The sequence below is a fragment of the Ptychodera flava genome, chromosome 17, assembly GCF_041260155.1.
Source record: "Ptychodera flava strain L36383 chromosome 17, AS_Pfla_20210202, whole genome shotgun sequence".
In the NCBI taxonomy this organism is placed as follows: Eukaryota; Metazoa; Hemichordata; class Enteropneusta; family Ptychoderidae; genus Ptychodera; species Ptychodera flava.
In genome coordinates, this window is record NC_091944.1 from 11,180,444 (window position 1) to 11,197,771 (window position 17,328).

Here is a 17,328-nt window from a genome sequence, read left to right on the forward strand (position 1 = left end):
GTAATCGTCGTATCTCGGCAAACTATTGATAATCACGTGACATGGCGATCTAAAATTAGTACACTTTGAAAAATTGGGCCTGATATGGTAACGTATGGCAAATCAAAAACTGGTTACAATATGATCGCTTCTTCTTGTACATCAAGGCAATACAACGTAATTATTTTGTAATGATTTGATGCAGTAAATCTAGTCTATGTATCTATATACCCTGCTGTTATTTTCCATCAAAGTGCATGCATCGAACTGTTTATAGAATTACAAAACCGAGCCCCTGGATCGTGAGACGCTGAAATTATCCAGCGTGGGTTGGTGTGTCTGCAGGAAAGTAGGCAACCATGAAATTATTTCCTCATCCTCAATTTCCAAGAAAGTCTGTCTGTGACATTTCATAGATGCTCTATCTTTTACGGTATGTTACTTGGGTTGGAATTATTGATAGCAAGAATGTCAGATGTACTCCAACTCACAGTGACAGTAAATGTAAAGGAAAATATTCTCATCATGAATTGCCGAGATGACTGTCTGGGTGTAAAATTTATACTGGGATAAATTGAGGCTTTGGTGAAATAGAAGTCACTATATAGGAGTACAATATTGCCTGGTGTTATCTGAACGTGAATGTGATATCTTGTTGAAACTTTTGATGCGTTTCCTTATTTTTGCCGCTCCTACTGCACAGTTCCTTGTTCTACTAGAAAATGATGTTGACACTCCCAATGCTCGATTGGTCAACCCAGTCTCTCTCTCTCTCTCTCTCTCTCTCTCTCTCTCTCTCTCTCTCTCTCTCTCTCTCTCTCTGTAATGTTCGATGTGGTTAATATTAGATCGGGCGGGGCTAAAATTCATTTGTCTACGATAATTAGAAAACTGCATATTGTACAGTATAAATTACAAACGACCTCAATGGAGGGATAAAACTGCCGCGAGTGAAAATGAATACAGTAAAAAATGAATATCGGCAGGCCAGCGGGATATAAAACCACTTGCAAAATCGCAGAGATAAATTATTCTCTGCGACTTTGCAAGTGTTTATATCCCGCTGGTCGATCAGTATTTCACTGTATTAATTTTAATTGGTTGCAGTTTTTATCCTCTGCCTTTTAACAAGTATTTTATCTCCCGCTGGTCGGCCAATATTTTACTGTATTGTACAGCATGATTTGTGTTGGCAAGGTCAAGTTGTATTTCAACATCATGCTTTTGGGAGACGAATGTGAAAATTAATATGTTTTTAAGAATAGAAAATGATGAAAAATAATGTTATCAAACGTTACGGGATTTTCCCCATTAAGTGCAATTTGGGTTTTGTTCAATTCAAATGAAACAGGACACTGTAGTTCCTTCAGAGGCAGTCCACAGTCCCTGGTTCTCACATAAATGCTCGTTGACATTGACTGTTTATGTAATGTTAACTCTTCTTCCATCTTTGAAAGTTATGTTCAATTAAAACATTATTTTTCAGAAACAAAGCTGACTCTCAAATTTAAAAAGCTTGTGAATTTCAAACAAAGACAAAACAAGGTATTCATAAAATATTTGTAAATCTTGCTAGTTACAACAAGAAAGTGTTATAAATTTATCCGTCCATGGAGCGTTGATAGATTTTCACCATATGCAGTCCTGCTGGGTTGAAAATATTACATTATTATGTATAAAGGTTCACTTAAAAATCCACATTTCTTGCCAGTCATGGATGCCAGGGTAGAGGTACAATCTTGTCGAAGTTTTCGGTTATGCCGAAAAATGTTACAGAAATCAAGTCCTTCCGCTAGTCTAATGTAAAATCATATACTGGCCTCATGCAAACGAAGTCTATAATTTTACAGCTTTAACCCTTTTCCTGCAAAGTTCATATTTCACTATCAAGTCAAGTTGGTCAAAACTAGTAAAGCAAAACATATCCTATATGGTGCATTTTAACACAGACTTGAAGATTTGAAGGTCCCTGGAGACAGAGATACTGTAAACATGATTTTTACAGACTAAAGGCGCTATAACAACGTATGGTTTTGGCTCAATACCGCTTTTTACTGACTTAGCAGATGGGGAAGTGACACTGTCTGGCAGGTAAAGGGTCAAAGATAATAATTGTCGTAGGGAAAAAAGAATAAATTTTACAGTAGAGAAAAGTTTATTCACTTCGAATTTCTCAACTTGCTTTCAAGTTCCTACAACACTTATGCCAGTGTAGTACACGAAGAAATACGGAAATCGAAGACCATCAGCTTTACGACTTAAAGTATACGGGCCACTCACCGCTTTGTTTGTTAGCCTTCCGACGTTGAAACTGCTTTCGACCGTAAATTAAATCTGACGGTGATGATAATATTCCGAGATGCTTACAACACATCATTCCTAAATTGCTTCACATGAGGACACAAATACAATTTAATGTCGAACCGTTTTCTTGAAAATGGTAAATTACTCCTATCTTAAACCTTTAAAGATATTTCGGGATGTCTCCCTCTTCGATTCTAAAGGTAAGATAGAAAGTTTCACTTGTATGGAAATTTACTGCCTCATTTGTCTTGTAAAATTTCTAAATGCCACATCCTGGCTGATGTTATAGTCTCTCGAGGTGAGTTCTGAGTGTTTCCTTTGACACGAGACGAGCGCCCCCACAGGACAGTTCTCGAAAACAACACCGACCGTATCTCCATGGAGATCCAATATGGCGTCTCACATCTAGGTGTTCGGAGACCGCTGAATTCTTCGTAAAATTCCTGCCTTTTTTACATCTGTTTGTCTACTTAGAACGTTAAGTCACGATTCACAAGGACGATAACTATCACAGACCACAATGCCAGGTATGTATTCGATTCAAATCATCGTTGTCAGGACCTATTTTAAAATTTCGGCTCTGTCCCAGGTGGTTGTTGGCACTCGATGCGCAGTGTTCTGTTCATTCGTTCGAATGTAAATAGAACGATGTTGCACGTTTGTTTTAGTTACCATGGGTTCGAAGTGGAACATCAGAACAGTTTATACCAGTCTGATCTCTAAACTAAACATCGGTACATGTTTTGTCCCGTCAACAATTCACCAACGTGTTGAATGACACAGCTATTCGTGTGTGTCTCACGGTACTGTGTGTACATGTACTGGGATAGAGCTGTGGTAATTGTTGAACCAATAACTATACATAATAATGCCAGACGACTTCGAGGATGGCGATGACGATGGTACGTATTTATGGTTAAGCGTAAAGACTCCTGCTCCATAGAAACATCATGATAGGGTCGGTTATATCGGTATAGGAGGGTCCGACGGGTCGAAAGACTGTGTCGAGTTGACATCAAAATGGCGCCAACAAGTTTGCGTCAAAAAAATGAAGGCAGCGATGCTTTCTATACCGAGTTCATCTGTCCATGCACAAACCATTAAGTTAAAACCATGTACAATGTGACTAGTTGCGATGTCGATAGTTTTCCTACATTAGCAAAGTAGATTTGCCTGCCTGTTTACCAGTGGTCTTCAAGACTTCTGAAAAATAACATGGCATAACATGGCATCATATCATTCACTTGTGAACAATAACAATGCAGCCTTTACAGGCGTACAGGTTGAGTTGACAAGCTAAATACTGTGTATCTCAACATGCTACAGGAGTACGTCGATCACTAAAGTGACATATATTCAAAAATTGTGACAATATCATGAAAAGTTTCAATTGCTGACCCTTTTAAGTGATGCCACAGGTATGGTATGTCAGGTCATATTGTTTCCGACATGAAGCCATAATCCCAAACTTCATAGAAATTCACTGTTGTTCTGTTTTTCTGTATGTGTTTACAGAAAAGCAAACTTCTATTGTTACAGTGACCACACACGAGCAAGTTATTTTTCAGTGACAGTAAACTTCCTTTAGGTTACTGTAACATGCGTTCTTTATGTCAGAAACATTTTTACAAAATAAATGTAATACAACCACACCATATCACTAGATTTCTAATAACGGGGCACTGTTGTCAACAATGAAACCCCTTTCCGGATGACCTACCGTAGGAGGTGAAACAGAACTCTGTGGCATGTGAGGGCTCATATTGTAGGATTGTAATACAGAAGTGGTTAAGAATACATGCAGTCGATTCACATCAAATATGCATGTAATGTCGGTGTAGGTTACAGCATAGATGTCCCGAATCTGTGAAGTCTGTTTGTAACCTGACCAAGACTATACCTATAAAGAAGGATTTACAATGTAGTTAAGGTAGTAAGTGCCTCAAAAGTGAAAGGCTTCAACTTTTGCTCAAACTTTCCTCGTAAAACTTTCAACCACTCTCTTACCAAAGCAAGAATAAAAATCAGGGGTACGTGTGCAAAGTTTGGCACCACAGAAGCAAACAACCAAACATTTACCGTTATTTGAAATTTATCTTCTAAGTTAGAGTCTAATATTAGAAGGACCGGTAAATGGTCATGACCATTAATTTATTTTCGTGATGTTTCATTTAATTTGTCTAAAACCTAGGTTGAATACACCCATGGTCACCCATTCATTCAGTATCTTTCAACATGTCAAACAATATAAATAGTGTCTCGTATCAAACAAAATTCCTGAAAAAATGGCTGACTTTGTCCCTTTAATTGCTGTGCATAGTTGCTCACTTTGCCCAGAGATAAAGCTGATAAAAAAGATCCTGCCCCTTTAAATAATGTAGTGAACATGTCTTCTTTGTCAATAATCTGTTGTCTTGTTGTCCTTGAACTTGCTTCCATGGCAACGGTGTATTACTGGGTGTATAGTATCATGCTGATATTTGATGCTGTCTTTCGTGAATATGAGAGACCCTCCTTAAATGTGAAATCTGAGCCCTATCAACAGTAGCGGTGTTTGTTTTGCAAATCAGAGCTTAAAGTGGTGTAAACGTGGACTGTCAATACAAAGTGTACGCTGCAATCATTTGCTGGGAATTGTAAAGTTGTTGCAATATAATGTCCGAGGCTGGTAGTACTGTTAGACCCATGACTGGCGGTTCAGTGGACTTTACACTGAGTTTAGACGACAGCAGAGCGCCGAGTCAGATATCTGTGTTTTCAGCCGCTTCTAAGGATTCTGACCATTCCTTGTTGTCGTCACTGCAAGTCAGAACTGGTAAGATGGAATGTGTGTTGGAGAGGAAAGTGTCTTATTTTTGAAATACAAATGTAGTGTTGCCATAGTTGTAATGTTCTTATGCGTTGTGCTGTACATAATCACATCACTGTGGCCAAAACTCCACAATCAGTGTTTTCAATATCAGAAAAAAGAACAGATTACATTTTACATTCTGTTTTGCAGATCTATAAGAATCTTGTTTACCAAACTTTCTGCTCATAAAATAGAATTATTTTTACCATTTTATGTTGATTTCACTTTGAGATGTTGCTGTGATTAATCTTAACCAGATTTCTGAATTTTTGTTGAAAAGTGTTTTCCATCAGAAAAGCTCAAATCCTAGGCTGAAATTTGAATTTCAAGCCCAAATCGCATTTCCTGTCAAGTCTACTGTACGTAAGTCCCAATTCTGCCATTTCAATGAACTTCTATGCATCAAAAAGTAAATTCTGATTGAAAAAGATTATAGAAACCACTCCAGGGGATTCAATAAGTTAATCTCCACTCTGACCACTTAATATGATTTTTGTTGTTGGAAAGCTGTAGTTACAAACGATAAATTATTTCAGAGTGATCTCAGTGTGGATATTAACATGCATTCCTTGAAAAAGACCTTGAACACATTCAGGAAATGTAGTTCCAGTACTTGTATTAGAGCCAAGATTGTTCACAGATTTTGTCACACATTTGAAAAATTCAACTAAGTCATTAATTTAAGCAATTGCAAACAGAAGATCTAAAACTATCATACCACATTATTGAACATTTTGAATGAAATATAGAAGAAGAAGTAATCCCCTAGGTACTTGTTTATTTTAGTATATCCTACCTAGGGATACAACACTCATGGCTTGCAATATATACTCACAGCATTTTGTGTATGATTACAAATTCGCCATGCGCTGTACATGTGCCGCAGACAGGTAAAAGTAATTCTGTTTGGATTATAAAGGTTAATGTGTTCCTGTCAAGGATTAGATTTAGGAGCATTACTGGTGACTTGAAATCTACAGCAAAAATTTAAATTCATTGTCACACTGTCTTCCTGTGTTTTGTTCTTGCTAAAAGAAACACTGCCATTGGTCAGACCAAATCATGTAGACCAGATATCTGAATTAATCCGTTCCAATGCTGTGAGTATAATGCAATAGAGAATTGTAATCGAGTTCTGCTCAGACAGTCACTGAAATCCTTTTACAAACACAATCCTAATCAGCATGTAGTGTTAGTGTGCTTTGTGCAGTACAAATCTGCAGAATAATCTGAGATCAAAGATCACAGCTCAACTTTTATATCTTTTTTATATTCACAGTAGGATTTACAGCCATAGAAATCCACTCATTGACTCTTTGTTTTCGATGTGGCAAATTTTTAAATTGAACTTTAAAAATATTTATCCCATTACCATATTGCTGCATGATTTATTCCCAAGTTTTCAGACCCAACATAGTCAGCTATGCTGACTGTGGTACAATGATGTGATAATCTTCAAACTTTTGAGAATTTTAATATCTGATTTTTTTAATTACTATGTTCTTAGGCATGAAACTTGAGGGATTACTAAATCTGAAGACTCATCCATGGCGTTAGGCACAATGAACAGTCATTTTGTACATTGAAGGGACGATATGTTGATGCGGTATTTTGACAGATATTTCCAAGAGATTACTAAATTATACAAAAACTACATCTCAGTAGGACTGTAAAGATCAGCTTTCATTATCATGCAGAAATATTTGTATTTTAATCTTTGGTGGAAAAGTGAATCAACTTTGTGTCTCCCCTCCCTTATTTAGTCATAAGCCAACCAGTAATACAATTCAATCCCAGAGATTGAATCATGTGTTAAGATGTAACTGGAACATATATGCAATCTTCATGACTCGGAAAAATATCCCATAATATTCACACCTTTTGATTCAATCCTGCCAGCTGTGATAAAAATTCACTGATATAGACTGTTCTGTGTATTTATTCACAGCCAAAGCATCCAAGAAAGACAAAGAAAAGGAAGAGACACAGCCTGCTGTCTTGAAAGGCGTCTACATGTTTCCAAATGGTGACAAATATGGTAAGGCAATCTATTTCTATTAATCCTTGACCTGGAAGTATTGACTGGCAATGCCAGTGGTTGACATCACCTGAATGTACAGATAGGGACTATCTTTCTGGGAATTTGACTTTTGACCCTGCAATTGGTATTTCCAGTCTCCCTCGTACATTCTGTATTGCATTTGGTATCAAATACAAAATCAAATGATGATGGTGAAAGGATTTTCAGTAGAAGCAGTGAATTTCAGGGGAGGGTAACTTGTCAATACTTTCCCCTCCTCCCACTTAGTGTCGGTATCTGTAGATTTATTCCAATAAACAGCGCTATGACTGGATATTTATTTACAAACAGAAGTGCTCAGAAAGCTTGCCTTTTTTCGGTAATTGCCAGAAAATTCCTTTACTAATGTGGATAGCAATTAACATTATTAAATTTACTTTTCAGTGACGTGTATCATTATACACCATCCTGGCACTTTTATTGTGAGAAGTGTTCCATTGTAGACTTAACTTGATTTGAGTGAAAGCCATATGCTGAAAACAATACAATGATATATGTAAATGTACTTAAGATTTCAATATGTTTATGCAGGCCATGTTGATTTCAATATGTTTATGCAGGCCATGTTGATTTCAATATGTTTATGCAGGTCATGTTGATTTCAATATGTTTATGCAGGCCATGTTGATTTCAATTTGTTAATGAAGGCAATGTTGATTTCAATTTGTTTAAGCAGGCCATGTTAATTTCAGTTTGTTTATGCAGGCCATGTTGATTTCAATTTGTTAATGAAGGCCATGTTGATTTCAATTTGTTTATGCAGGCCATGTTGATTTCAATTTGATTATGCAGGCCATGTTGATTTCAATTTGTTTATGCAGGCCATGTTAATTTCAGTTTGTTAATGAAGGCCATGTTGATTTCAATTTGTTTATGCAGGCCATGTTGATTTAAATTTGATTATGCAGGCCATGTTGATTTCAATTTGTTTATGCAGGCCAAATGATAATTTCAATTTGTTTATGCAGGCCATGTTGATTTCAATATGTTTATGCAGGCCATATTGATTTCAATTTGTTAATGAAGGCCATGTTGATTTCAATATGTTTATGCAGGCCATGTTGATTTCAATATGTTTATGCAGGCCATGTTGATTTCAATTTGTTTATGCAGGCCATGTTGATTTCAATTTGTTTATGCAGGCCATGTTGATTTCAATTTGTTTATGCAGGCCATGTTGATTTCAATTTGTTTATGCAGGCCATGTTGATTTCAATATGTTTTGCAGGCCATGTTGATTTCAATATGTTTATGCAGGCCATGTTGATTTCAATTTGTTAATGAAGGCCATGTTGATTTCAATTTGTTTATGCAGGCCATGTTGATTTCAATTTGTTAATGAAGGCATGTTGATTTCAATATGTTTATGCAGGCCATGTTGATTTCAATTTGTTTATGCAGGCCATGTTGATTTCAATATGTTTATGCAGGCCATGTTGATTTCAATATGTTTATGCAGGCCATGTTGATTTCAATTTGTTAATGAAGGCCATATGTTAATTTCAATTTGTTTGTGCAGGCCATGTTGATTTCAGGTTGTTGTGCAGGCCATGTTGATTTCAATTTGTGTATGCAGACCATGTTGATTTCAATTGGTTTATGCAGGTCATGTTGATTTCAATTTTTTTATGCAGGTCATGTTGATTTCAATATGTTTATGCAGGCCATGTTGATTTCAATTTGTTAATGAAGACCATGTTGATTTCAATATGTTTACGCAGGCCATGTTGATTTCAATATGTTTACGCAGGCCATGTTGATTTCAATTTGTTTATGCAGGCCATGTTGATTTCAATTTGTTTATGCAGGCCATGTTGATTTCAATTTGTTTATGCAGGCCATGTTGATTTCAATATGTTTATGCAGGCCATGTTGATTTCAATATGTTTATGCAGGCCATGTTGATTTCAATTTGTTAATGAAGGCCATGTTGATTTCAGGTTGTTTGTGCAGGCCATGTTGATTTCAATTTGTGTATGCAGACCATGTTGATTTCAATTGGTTTATGCAGGTCATGTTGATTTCAATTTTTTTTATGCAGGTCATGTTGATTTCAATTTGTTTATGCAGGTCATGTTGATTTCAATTTGTTTATGCAGGTCATGTTGATTTCAATTTGTTTATGCAGGCCATGTTGATTTCAATTTGTTAATGAAGGCCATGTTGATTTCAATTTGTTTATGCAGGCCATATGTTAATTTCAATTTGTTTGTGCAGGCCATGTTGATTTCAGGTTGTTTGTGCAGGCCATGTTGATTTCAATTTGTGTATGCAGACCATGTTGATTTCAATTGGTTTATGCAGGTCATGTTGATTTCAATTTGTTTGTGCAGGTAATGTTGATTTCAATTTGTTTATGCAGGTCATGTTGATTTCAATTTGTTTATGCAGGTCATGTTGATTTCAATTTGTTTATGCAGGCCATGTTGATTTCAATTTGTTTATGCAGATCATGTTGATTTTAGTTTGTTTATGCTGCCATGTTGATTTCAATTTGTTTATGCAGATCATGTTGATTTCAATTTGTTAATGCAGGCCATGTGGATTTCAATTTGTTAATGCAGGCCATGTTGATTTCGATTTGTGTATGCAGACCATGTTGATTTCAATATGTTTACGCAGGCCCTGTTAATTGATATGCAGACCATGTTGATTTCAATTTGTTTATGTAGGCTATATTGATTTCAATTTGTTTATGCAAGCCATGTTGATTTCAATTTGTTTATGCAGGTCATGTTGATTTCAATTTGTTTATTCCTGGCCATGTTGATTTCAATTTGTTTATGCAGGCCATGTTGATTTCAATTTGTTTATCCTGGCCATGTTGATTTCAATATGTTTATGCAGGTCATGATGATTTCAATTTGTTTATCCTGGCCATGTTGATTTCAATTTGTTTATGCAGGCCGTGTTGATTCCAATTTGTTTATGCAGGCCATGTTGATTTCAATTTGTTTATGCAGGCCATGTTGATTTCAATTTGTTTATGCATGCTATGTTGATTTCAATTTGTTTATGCAGACCATGTTGATTTCAATTTGTTTATGCAGACCATGTTGATTTCAATTTGTTTATGCAGGCCATGTTATCCTAAGAGTTATATGGGAGTAGTTTATTGCCCTGAAGACTCAGATGTAACAAGAGTAAGCATTGGGGCAACAACTAAACAAACACAACAGTGAAAGTGTAAACTATAACAATGACAACAATCACAACAACAACAACAAAAACTGCATTGTTTTGAAGCAATGTGACTGTAATCGTGGTGACTTACTGAAATGAAATCAACATCACATTACTGGTGCTTATTCAAACATCAGTCTCTATTTATGCTGAAATTTCGACGTGAAAATTAAAGAAATTGAATTTTTTCTTCTGCAGACGGGGAATACAGTAGATCCGATGAGGGGGTCTTAGAGCGCTGTGGCTTGGGTCAACACACAACGGCAGATGGCACTTTGTACGAAGGCAACTGGGAAAACGATCGCATGAATGGCCAAGGGAAATTATACCATCCCTCCGGTGCTGTCTATGAAGGAGATTTCGTCAATAACATGTTCCACTGAAAAGGAAAATACACATGGCCAGATGGTTCTGTTTATGAAGGTCCCTTTGTTGAAAACAGGTATGAATAGACCTTACTGTTATTTCACTCACCGAGGTGGTTGCTATGGTGACTGGGTACTTTGAAAAAAACACTCAATCATGAAGATGGTACTTTACAGATTTATGTGAACAAAGATGAGAGTATTTTCATTTCCATGGAGTGGGGATTGCACAGCCAAGTAGTAATTCACATCCCTGGAATGGGGCTCTTTGAAATTGACACAGAAATCGAGTGCTCTCTTTGTACAGTGCCGCATTATAAGTGGAATTGACTCACTTTTTTTTTATGATAACCTTGGCTAAAGACAAGCTTCACATGCAGATTAGTTTAACTTAACTCAGTAATTGTAATTTCCGTATTTGTGATTGACTTATGATGAAACATCAACATGTCTCTTGCCAGCGCAAATTACATGTTTCGTTTTAGAATGTTGGAAGGGTTTCCATTCTCATATCGACAAGAAGGACTATGTTTGGAGAGGTTGGAATATATACATGTATACTGATTGACTGGTGATTTCAATAATGAGAAAAAATAACTTTGTATGTGTGTACCTGTTCTGCCACAGCTGTCTATTCCAATCAATATTCAGTCATTGAAAGTCTTGCTGTCCTATGTTCAATCAATGCCGTGTGTGCATTTTCCCTATGACTTGAATAGAAATTCGTACCGGTACCATCACTGTTAGAGTTGTCGGAACTAACACGATCAAAACTTTGGCCACAGCTAGTACTTCTTTTGTTTCGTGTTCACCTAAATTTCAATATAGGACAGGAGGGTAAGTGGTTGTAAAAACACACAAAAATAATTTGCACCAATTTATTCGCCATAATATAAGTTTTTCGCATGCACATTGCTGCAATTGTACATGTTGTACTACATGCTTCTAGAGGATACAGTACGGACGTGTACATCACCACACATGTATAGTGCTGTAAGATTTTTGTATTTTCACCCGTCCAAAAACTCACATCGTTTTACTTTGTCACTTTTTCAGAATGGAAGGAGAAGGCGAATATGTTGACAATGATCATCAAATTTGGACTGGAACTTTCCGATATAAAGCAGCGCCTGGCTTAAAATTCAAACTTGGACTTTAATTTATAAATGTACATTACTTGTATATTCTCTTCTCTGTCTACATTTTAATATGTTCATTTCACTTCATCATGCCAGAAATTGTAGAGTTGTACCAACACTTTGTTGGAACTTCAAAGTTTAAAATCCCGTAAAATATTTCACATAATAGAAGTTTTTATTTGGAATATCGTTTTGTTTAAGTTTCTCATGAATGTTCGTTTATGGAAACAAAGTGATGTTTTGCAGCAGTTACAGCGTATTACATTGTAAATATTCAGGAGAATTTTTTAAAGCTGTTCAAAGTAAAAGAGATTTGTACCAAAGAAAGTATGTCTGACTGAACGTTATATCGTGAGAGAGTGAACATCAATGCTCTCAGTTTATGAGTGTGATGTGACACTGTCCTTGTATTTCCTTATCAATTTCATCTTTGCGAGCAATTTTCATTTCATATTTCTGTGCACATTGCATGTACTGGTATTATCCTGATGTATCTTACCCCTTTGAGTGCCAAAGTCAATTTTTGTCGCCTTTATAAAATATACCCAAGTCTATTTTTTTCTGATTTTTCATTTTTGCTAAAATTTTAATAAAAAGTGTAGTCAATGGAATGTGATGTCCATTCGGTAAAAAATTATCAAATGAAAAAATTACACAAAAATTTATAAAAATTAGTAAAATGTTTCACTAAAATTTTGGCGGGAAAAATTACAGCTCTCAAAGGGTTGACAATTTGATCGTACATGAAATGACGCATGATATCGGTTGCAGCCTGTGTGACATTCAACCCTTTTCATCCAAAAAGCACAAAAGCTCTGATGAGAATAGCAGTGAAATTTATTGAGAAAAGTCCACATGTGGTTATACATTTTGAATAATTCCTTCACCTGATAAAAGATTACGTTGTAAAGTACAATGTGTGATTTTTTGTTTCTGTGACTTTGTAATTGTGTTATCTTCTATGAGCCTCGGGGATAAATCAGTTCAACCAACGACAGAACTTTGGATTTACCGTACCAATGTCAGTGAAACTGATTCCATCGATTTTTTCTCACTGTTTGACTGAAAAGGGTTGTAGGTCCAGAGACGAACTTCTGTTAATGGCATGAAGGTCATAGTATGGCTACAGGTACCATGTACTGATAACGTAAAGAACCCCATCTTCACCCTTTGAGCGCCAAAGTCAATTTTTGTTCCCTTTATAAAATATAGCCCAGTCATTTTATTCAGATTTTTGCCAAAAATTTGATAAAAAACTGTAGCAGATGAAATGTGATGTCCATTTGGTCCAAAATTATCCAAATAATTACAGAAAAATTTATATAAATTGGTAAAATGTTGCACTAAAATTTTGGTGGGAAAAATTTCAGCGCTCAAAGGATTAAGAGAGTAATACAACAGTATTACACTCACTATTTCTCTGCAAAATATCACGTTTTCTCTGTCCAATTCTGGTAGAATAGGCCCCAGACACAGATATTTTGACGTGAATTTCCACAGTATTTCGCTTGTAGCTGCTTGTGTGAATTCATCTTGATGCTGATGGAGTGAATGGAATTTCAAGAGTCCTTTGTCAAAATCGAAAATCTTGCGTTTCCCCACGGAGTTAACAGAAGAAGAGGGCCTATTTTGAATTTCAAATATCAGTAAATGGTTGGTAATTTGTGGCTGTGGCGCCAAATTTGCTCAGGTGACCTTGGGTTTGAAGGAATGATTTATGGTTCCTGAAGAAAGTTTGAGCAAATGTTGAAAAAGTTCAGTTTCATGGCATGTCACTGGACAATAAGGCGTCATTTATCATCACAAGAGTGTAAAAAATTAATAATAATATGATATTTATTTCTTACACGCACTGCACATACGTCTCAGTGTGATTTACACATATGCATATTGTTGAATGATGATCAGTGTCAATGCCAAATTCACGCAGCTGTATTGCAGACCCTGTTATTAATAAATATATGGTTATGAATATTGTTGATAAATACTTTATCCTCCCGTCAATATTGTATACTTACGAAAGTATCAAACTGCACCAGAACCTTGAACGATGATGAGCATTTATGCCAAATTTACTCAATTGTGTTACAGTCCCTCAGAAACATATTCAAAATACCAAGCGGTAGAATTGCACAGTAACCTGATGTGCGGTCACAGTACTGCCTGTAGCGTACCTTTGTTAGTATACAATAATGATAGATATATTAAATTTTTATCAACAGTATTCATAATCATAAATTGATCGACTTTTTTATACTCTTGCCATGACTAATAACACCTTATAGCCCCGTGGGCGCGTACTACATAAATGCAAAGAAACAGAATTTCACTTTTGCTCGACAGAAGAGTTTCACCATCAGCTGCCATGTTGTTTCATGAATTAATGCACCACATGTTAAGTTCTCACTGTAATTTGGGGTTTTTTTTGAAAGTTCCAAAGGTTGATCTCCTACAATACCAATAATCCATATGTAGGTGTTGAAATTTATTCCCCAATTTATTAATAATTTAATAATTACAGAATCTATAGAACAGCAATAATTTGCACATGACACCTATCACTGCATAATGTTATTACCTTGTTCAATCCTCACTTATTAGTGATCTGCCTAATTTATGTTTGAAGACCTTTATTTTCCGATAATTCATCGATGTAAATCATACCCACTTTGTACCAAAATAATCAAACCACACGATAAAATTATTAAAATGTCGGATGTAAAACGAGCCCATAATAAAACGAAACGAGGGAGAGCATTCTGCACGATTCACACACCAAGGTGACGGAGGACTAGACCGGAGCCTTGACGTTTAAATGACATCGTGAGAAATGTAACAGGTGGGTATAGTAGTCTTGACGGGTCGTGTAGTGTGCCCTCTATCGCCGACAACAGTACTGCAGGACAGTATGATGAACGGAGATCGATCTTCCAGTTGCGTTTTCAAATATCTGCTTCCGTTAGGAATAAAATGTTTTTATGTTTTATTATTTAAAGTTTTCTAAAAATGCTATGTATGATGATAATATTAAATTGAAAATATGTTAGCGTACAAATCGCAGTGAACATATATATTTCTCAGAGCTGAGACGTTGACATAGGGCGAGGGAATGATATATAGTGACATTTGTTCATCAGGAAGCGACCTCCTTTTCGAAAATAATTCTAGGTTGATTTATTAAGTTTGTTGAGTGTGAGGCATAAAGTCGTGATTTCTAACGCTTTCAAATGAGAGAAAGCTAGGGAACCGCGTGTTACTCCTGCCACAGGTAACTAAATCAAATATTTATGCGTTTTGTTAGCTGTTCACTAACTCGGCTGCTGTGCCAAACATTAGGATGATGAATCACACATATCACCAGAAAACCATTACTGAAGCATTTCGAACGAAAGACATTTAATACCAGACGAGCTGGAAGGATGGACGCAATACCTTTCTGAGTAGAATCTCACTTAATTACTATCACTCCGAGTCAGTTAAGCACTTAGGATCGATGTTACAGTATTACATTTCAACCGTACTTTTTTCTCCTCACTGGAGTAATTTCGCCATTGGAGAAACTTGGAAATTTCCGATGTCATCTGAGCATGAAAAAAAGTAAACACTAAAAAGCAGATACCTTCAAATCAACATTTTTCCCTGAGGAGAATCCCACACTTCGTGTAATGTATCGTCTTGAATTTTGCCACGTGGTAAGGAGCACATTAGGCCTACATGCACGGAGGTTGCTGATAACGTTTTTCTTAAAGACGGCGCGAGAAAAAAATTACCTAATCCAAAGATACGTGTTGTACACAATCGACAATCCACGAGGAGGAATCTCATCACCAAGTCTTCAAAGCAACCGGCAGGCACCACAGGCCGATGTGTAGAGGACATGCAATCCTCATGATTAATGTTACGGCTGAGAAAACAGATACATGCGATGCAAATATCAGGTACTTCAGTATCCTCTGATCTTGATTTGCTCAGTACATTCTTTGGTGTTCTTTGCAATGGAAAGAAGCGAGATTTAAAAGCAAAGTGTATAAAAGTGTATAAAACACATACACAGACGTGTGTGTATGTATATATATATATATATATATATATATATATATATATATATATATATATATATATATATATATATATATTTTGAATATCGAAACTACATATATGTATATCATATATATATTATATTATATGTTTAATAAAACAAATTAGAGTTCATATACTTACAAGTACAAAGTATATACATCAACACTTATTATATATAAATATATATATGTATATATATACATCAACAATTTATATATGTATATATATATATATATATATATATATATATATATATATATATATATATATATATATATATATATCACTTGTCTCTTTTCAGGGAAATACAGTGCTCGCTGTACAAGAGAGAGAGAGAGAGAGAGAGAGAGAGAGAGAGAGAGAGAGAGAGAGAGAGAGAGAGAGAGAGAGAGCATATTTTTTGTTTTGAATTTTTGAATTGAAAGCCTACATCCCAATGCGTCTCACAAGTCAGTGGCGCGTGATGTGAGTGACTCTGTACTGAATCGGTTAACGAAACAACAACAGTGCAACATTCATCACATCTATCGAGTGAGCAGAACGTGTCGATGATTTATGATAATTTCGACATTGTTTGCGCATGCACGCAATAACATTTCATGTCTTTGTGCGTCCAAATATGCACCTTTTATTTTGGCGGATGTTTTATCACGACGGGCTTTTGAAAGACACGCCGTAACTCAGTTTTGTGATACATTTCGAAACCGACTTGTTCGTCACCATGGTGACCGATAGTGATAAAAACATAAATTTTACTTTCCCGCAAGACGTTGCTATTCACTTTTAAAGAGCAACCTCCTTATTAACAAGATCATAATTACTTTATAATTTGACCCAAATGCACGATGTTACCATTATGTCTCATCTCTCTTTTTGTGCGGGTCCAAAAGGGTCGCTTAAGTGAGGCCAAATGTCTGAAAAATTTCACGCTTTGCTAAACAATACCATATTGCAAGATATGAGAACCTCTGACACGATAGCATTTCCAGATTTAGTTTCTTTTTAAAAATTGACCGTAGATCACCTATTCACTGCAAACGTCGAGGTTGGTAATACTATGTGCCTATATGTATTTAGTTTATCGTTACATATCTGATACTCAACCATATATATCCAGGTTATCATGAGAAACACCAGAATTATCGACAATGCCGAATTCACACTTTGTCGCATACACTTCAGCTTCAAAGGTCGCCTGCTCTAGCTTCTTCACTTTTGCAAGCAATACTGAGAAGCCACGATTGAAGTGTGAAAGATATCCAAGGAGACTCTCAAGCCGTAGGGTCTGAGCATTGACGTCTCTTGACGAAGGTGACAAGTCGTGGTGTATACAGAACTCAACTTTTG

At 36.0% G+C, this 17,328-nt stretch overlaps 1 protein-coding gene across 2 annotated transcripts; it reads left to right on the forward strand.

Moving 5' to 3' along the window:
• The first annotated feature begins 2,645 nt into the window (after positions 1-2,645).
• Positions 2,646-12,817, forward strand: LOC139115398 (MORN repeat-containing protein 1-like). Of its 2 annotated transcripts, none has more exons than XM_070677485.1 (4): positions 2,646-2,810; positions 7,083-7,172; positions 10,596-10,839; positions 11,819-12,817. In XM_070677485.1, the coding sequence occupies exons 1-3, from the start codon at positions 2,804-2,806 to the stop codon at positions 10,778-10,780; spliced, it is 282 nt and encodes a 93-aa protein (XP_070533586.1). In that variant the 5' UTR covers positions 2,646-2,803; the 3' UTR covers positions 10,781-10,839; positions 11,819-12,817. The 2 variants fall into 2 exon arrangements, with proteins under 2 accessions (XP_070533586.1, XP_070533585.1); XM_070677484.1 differs by lacking the exon at positions 2,646-2,810 and adding an exon at positions 2,995-3,185 and having other exon boundaries at positions 11,819-12,228.
• Positions 12,818-17,328: the final 4,511 nt, after the last annotated feature.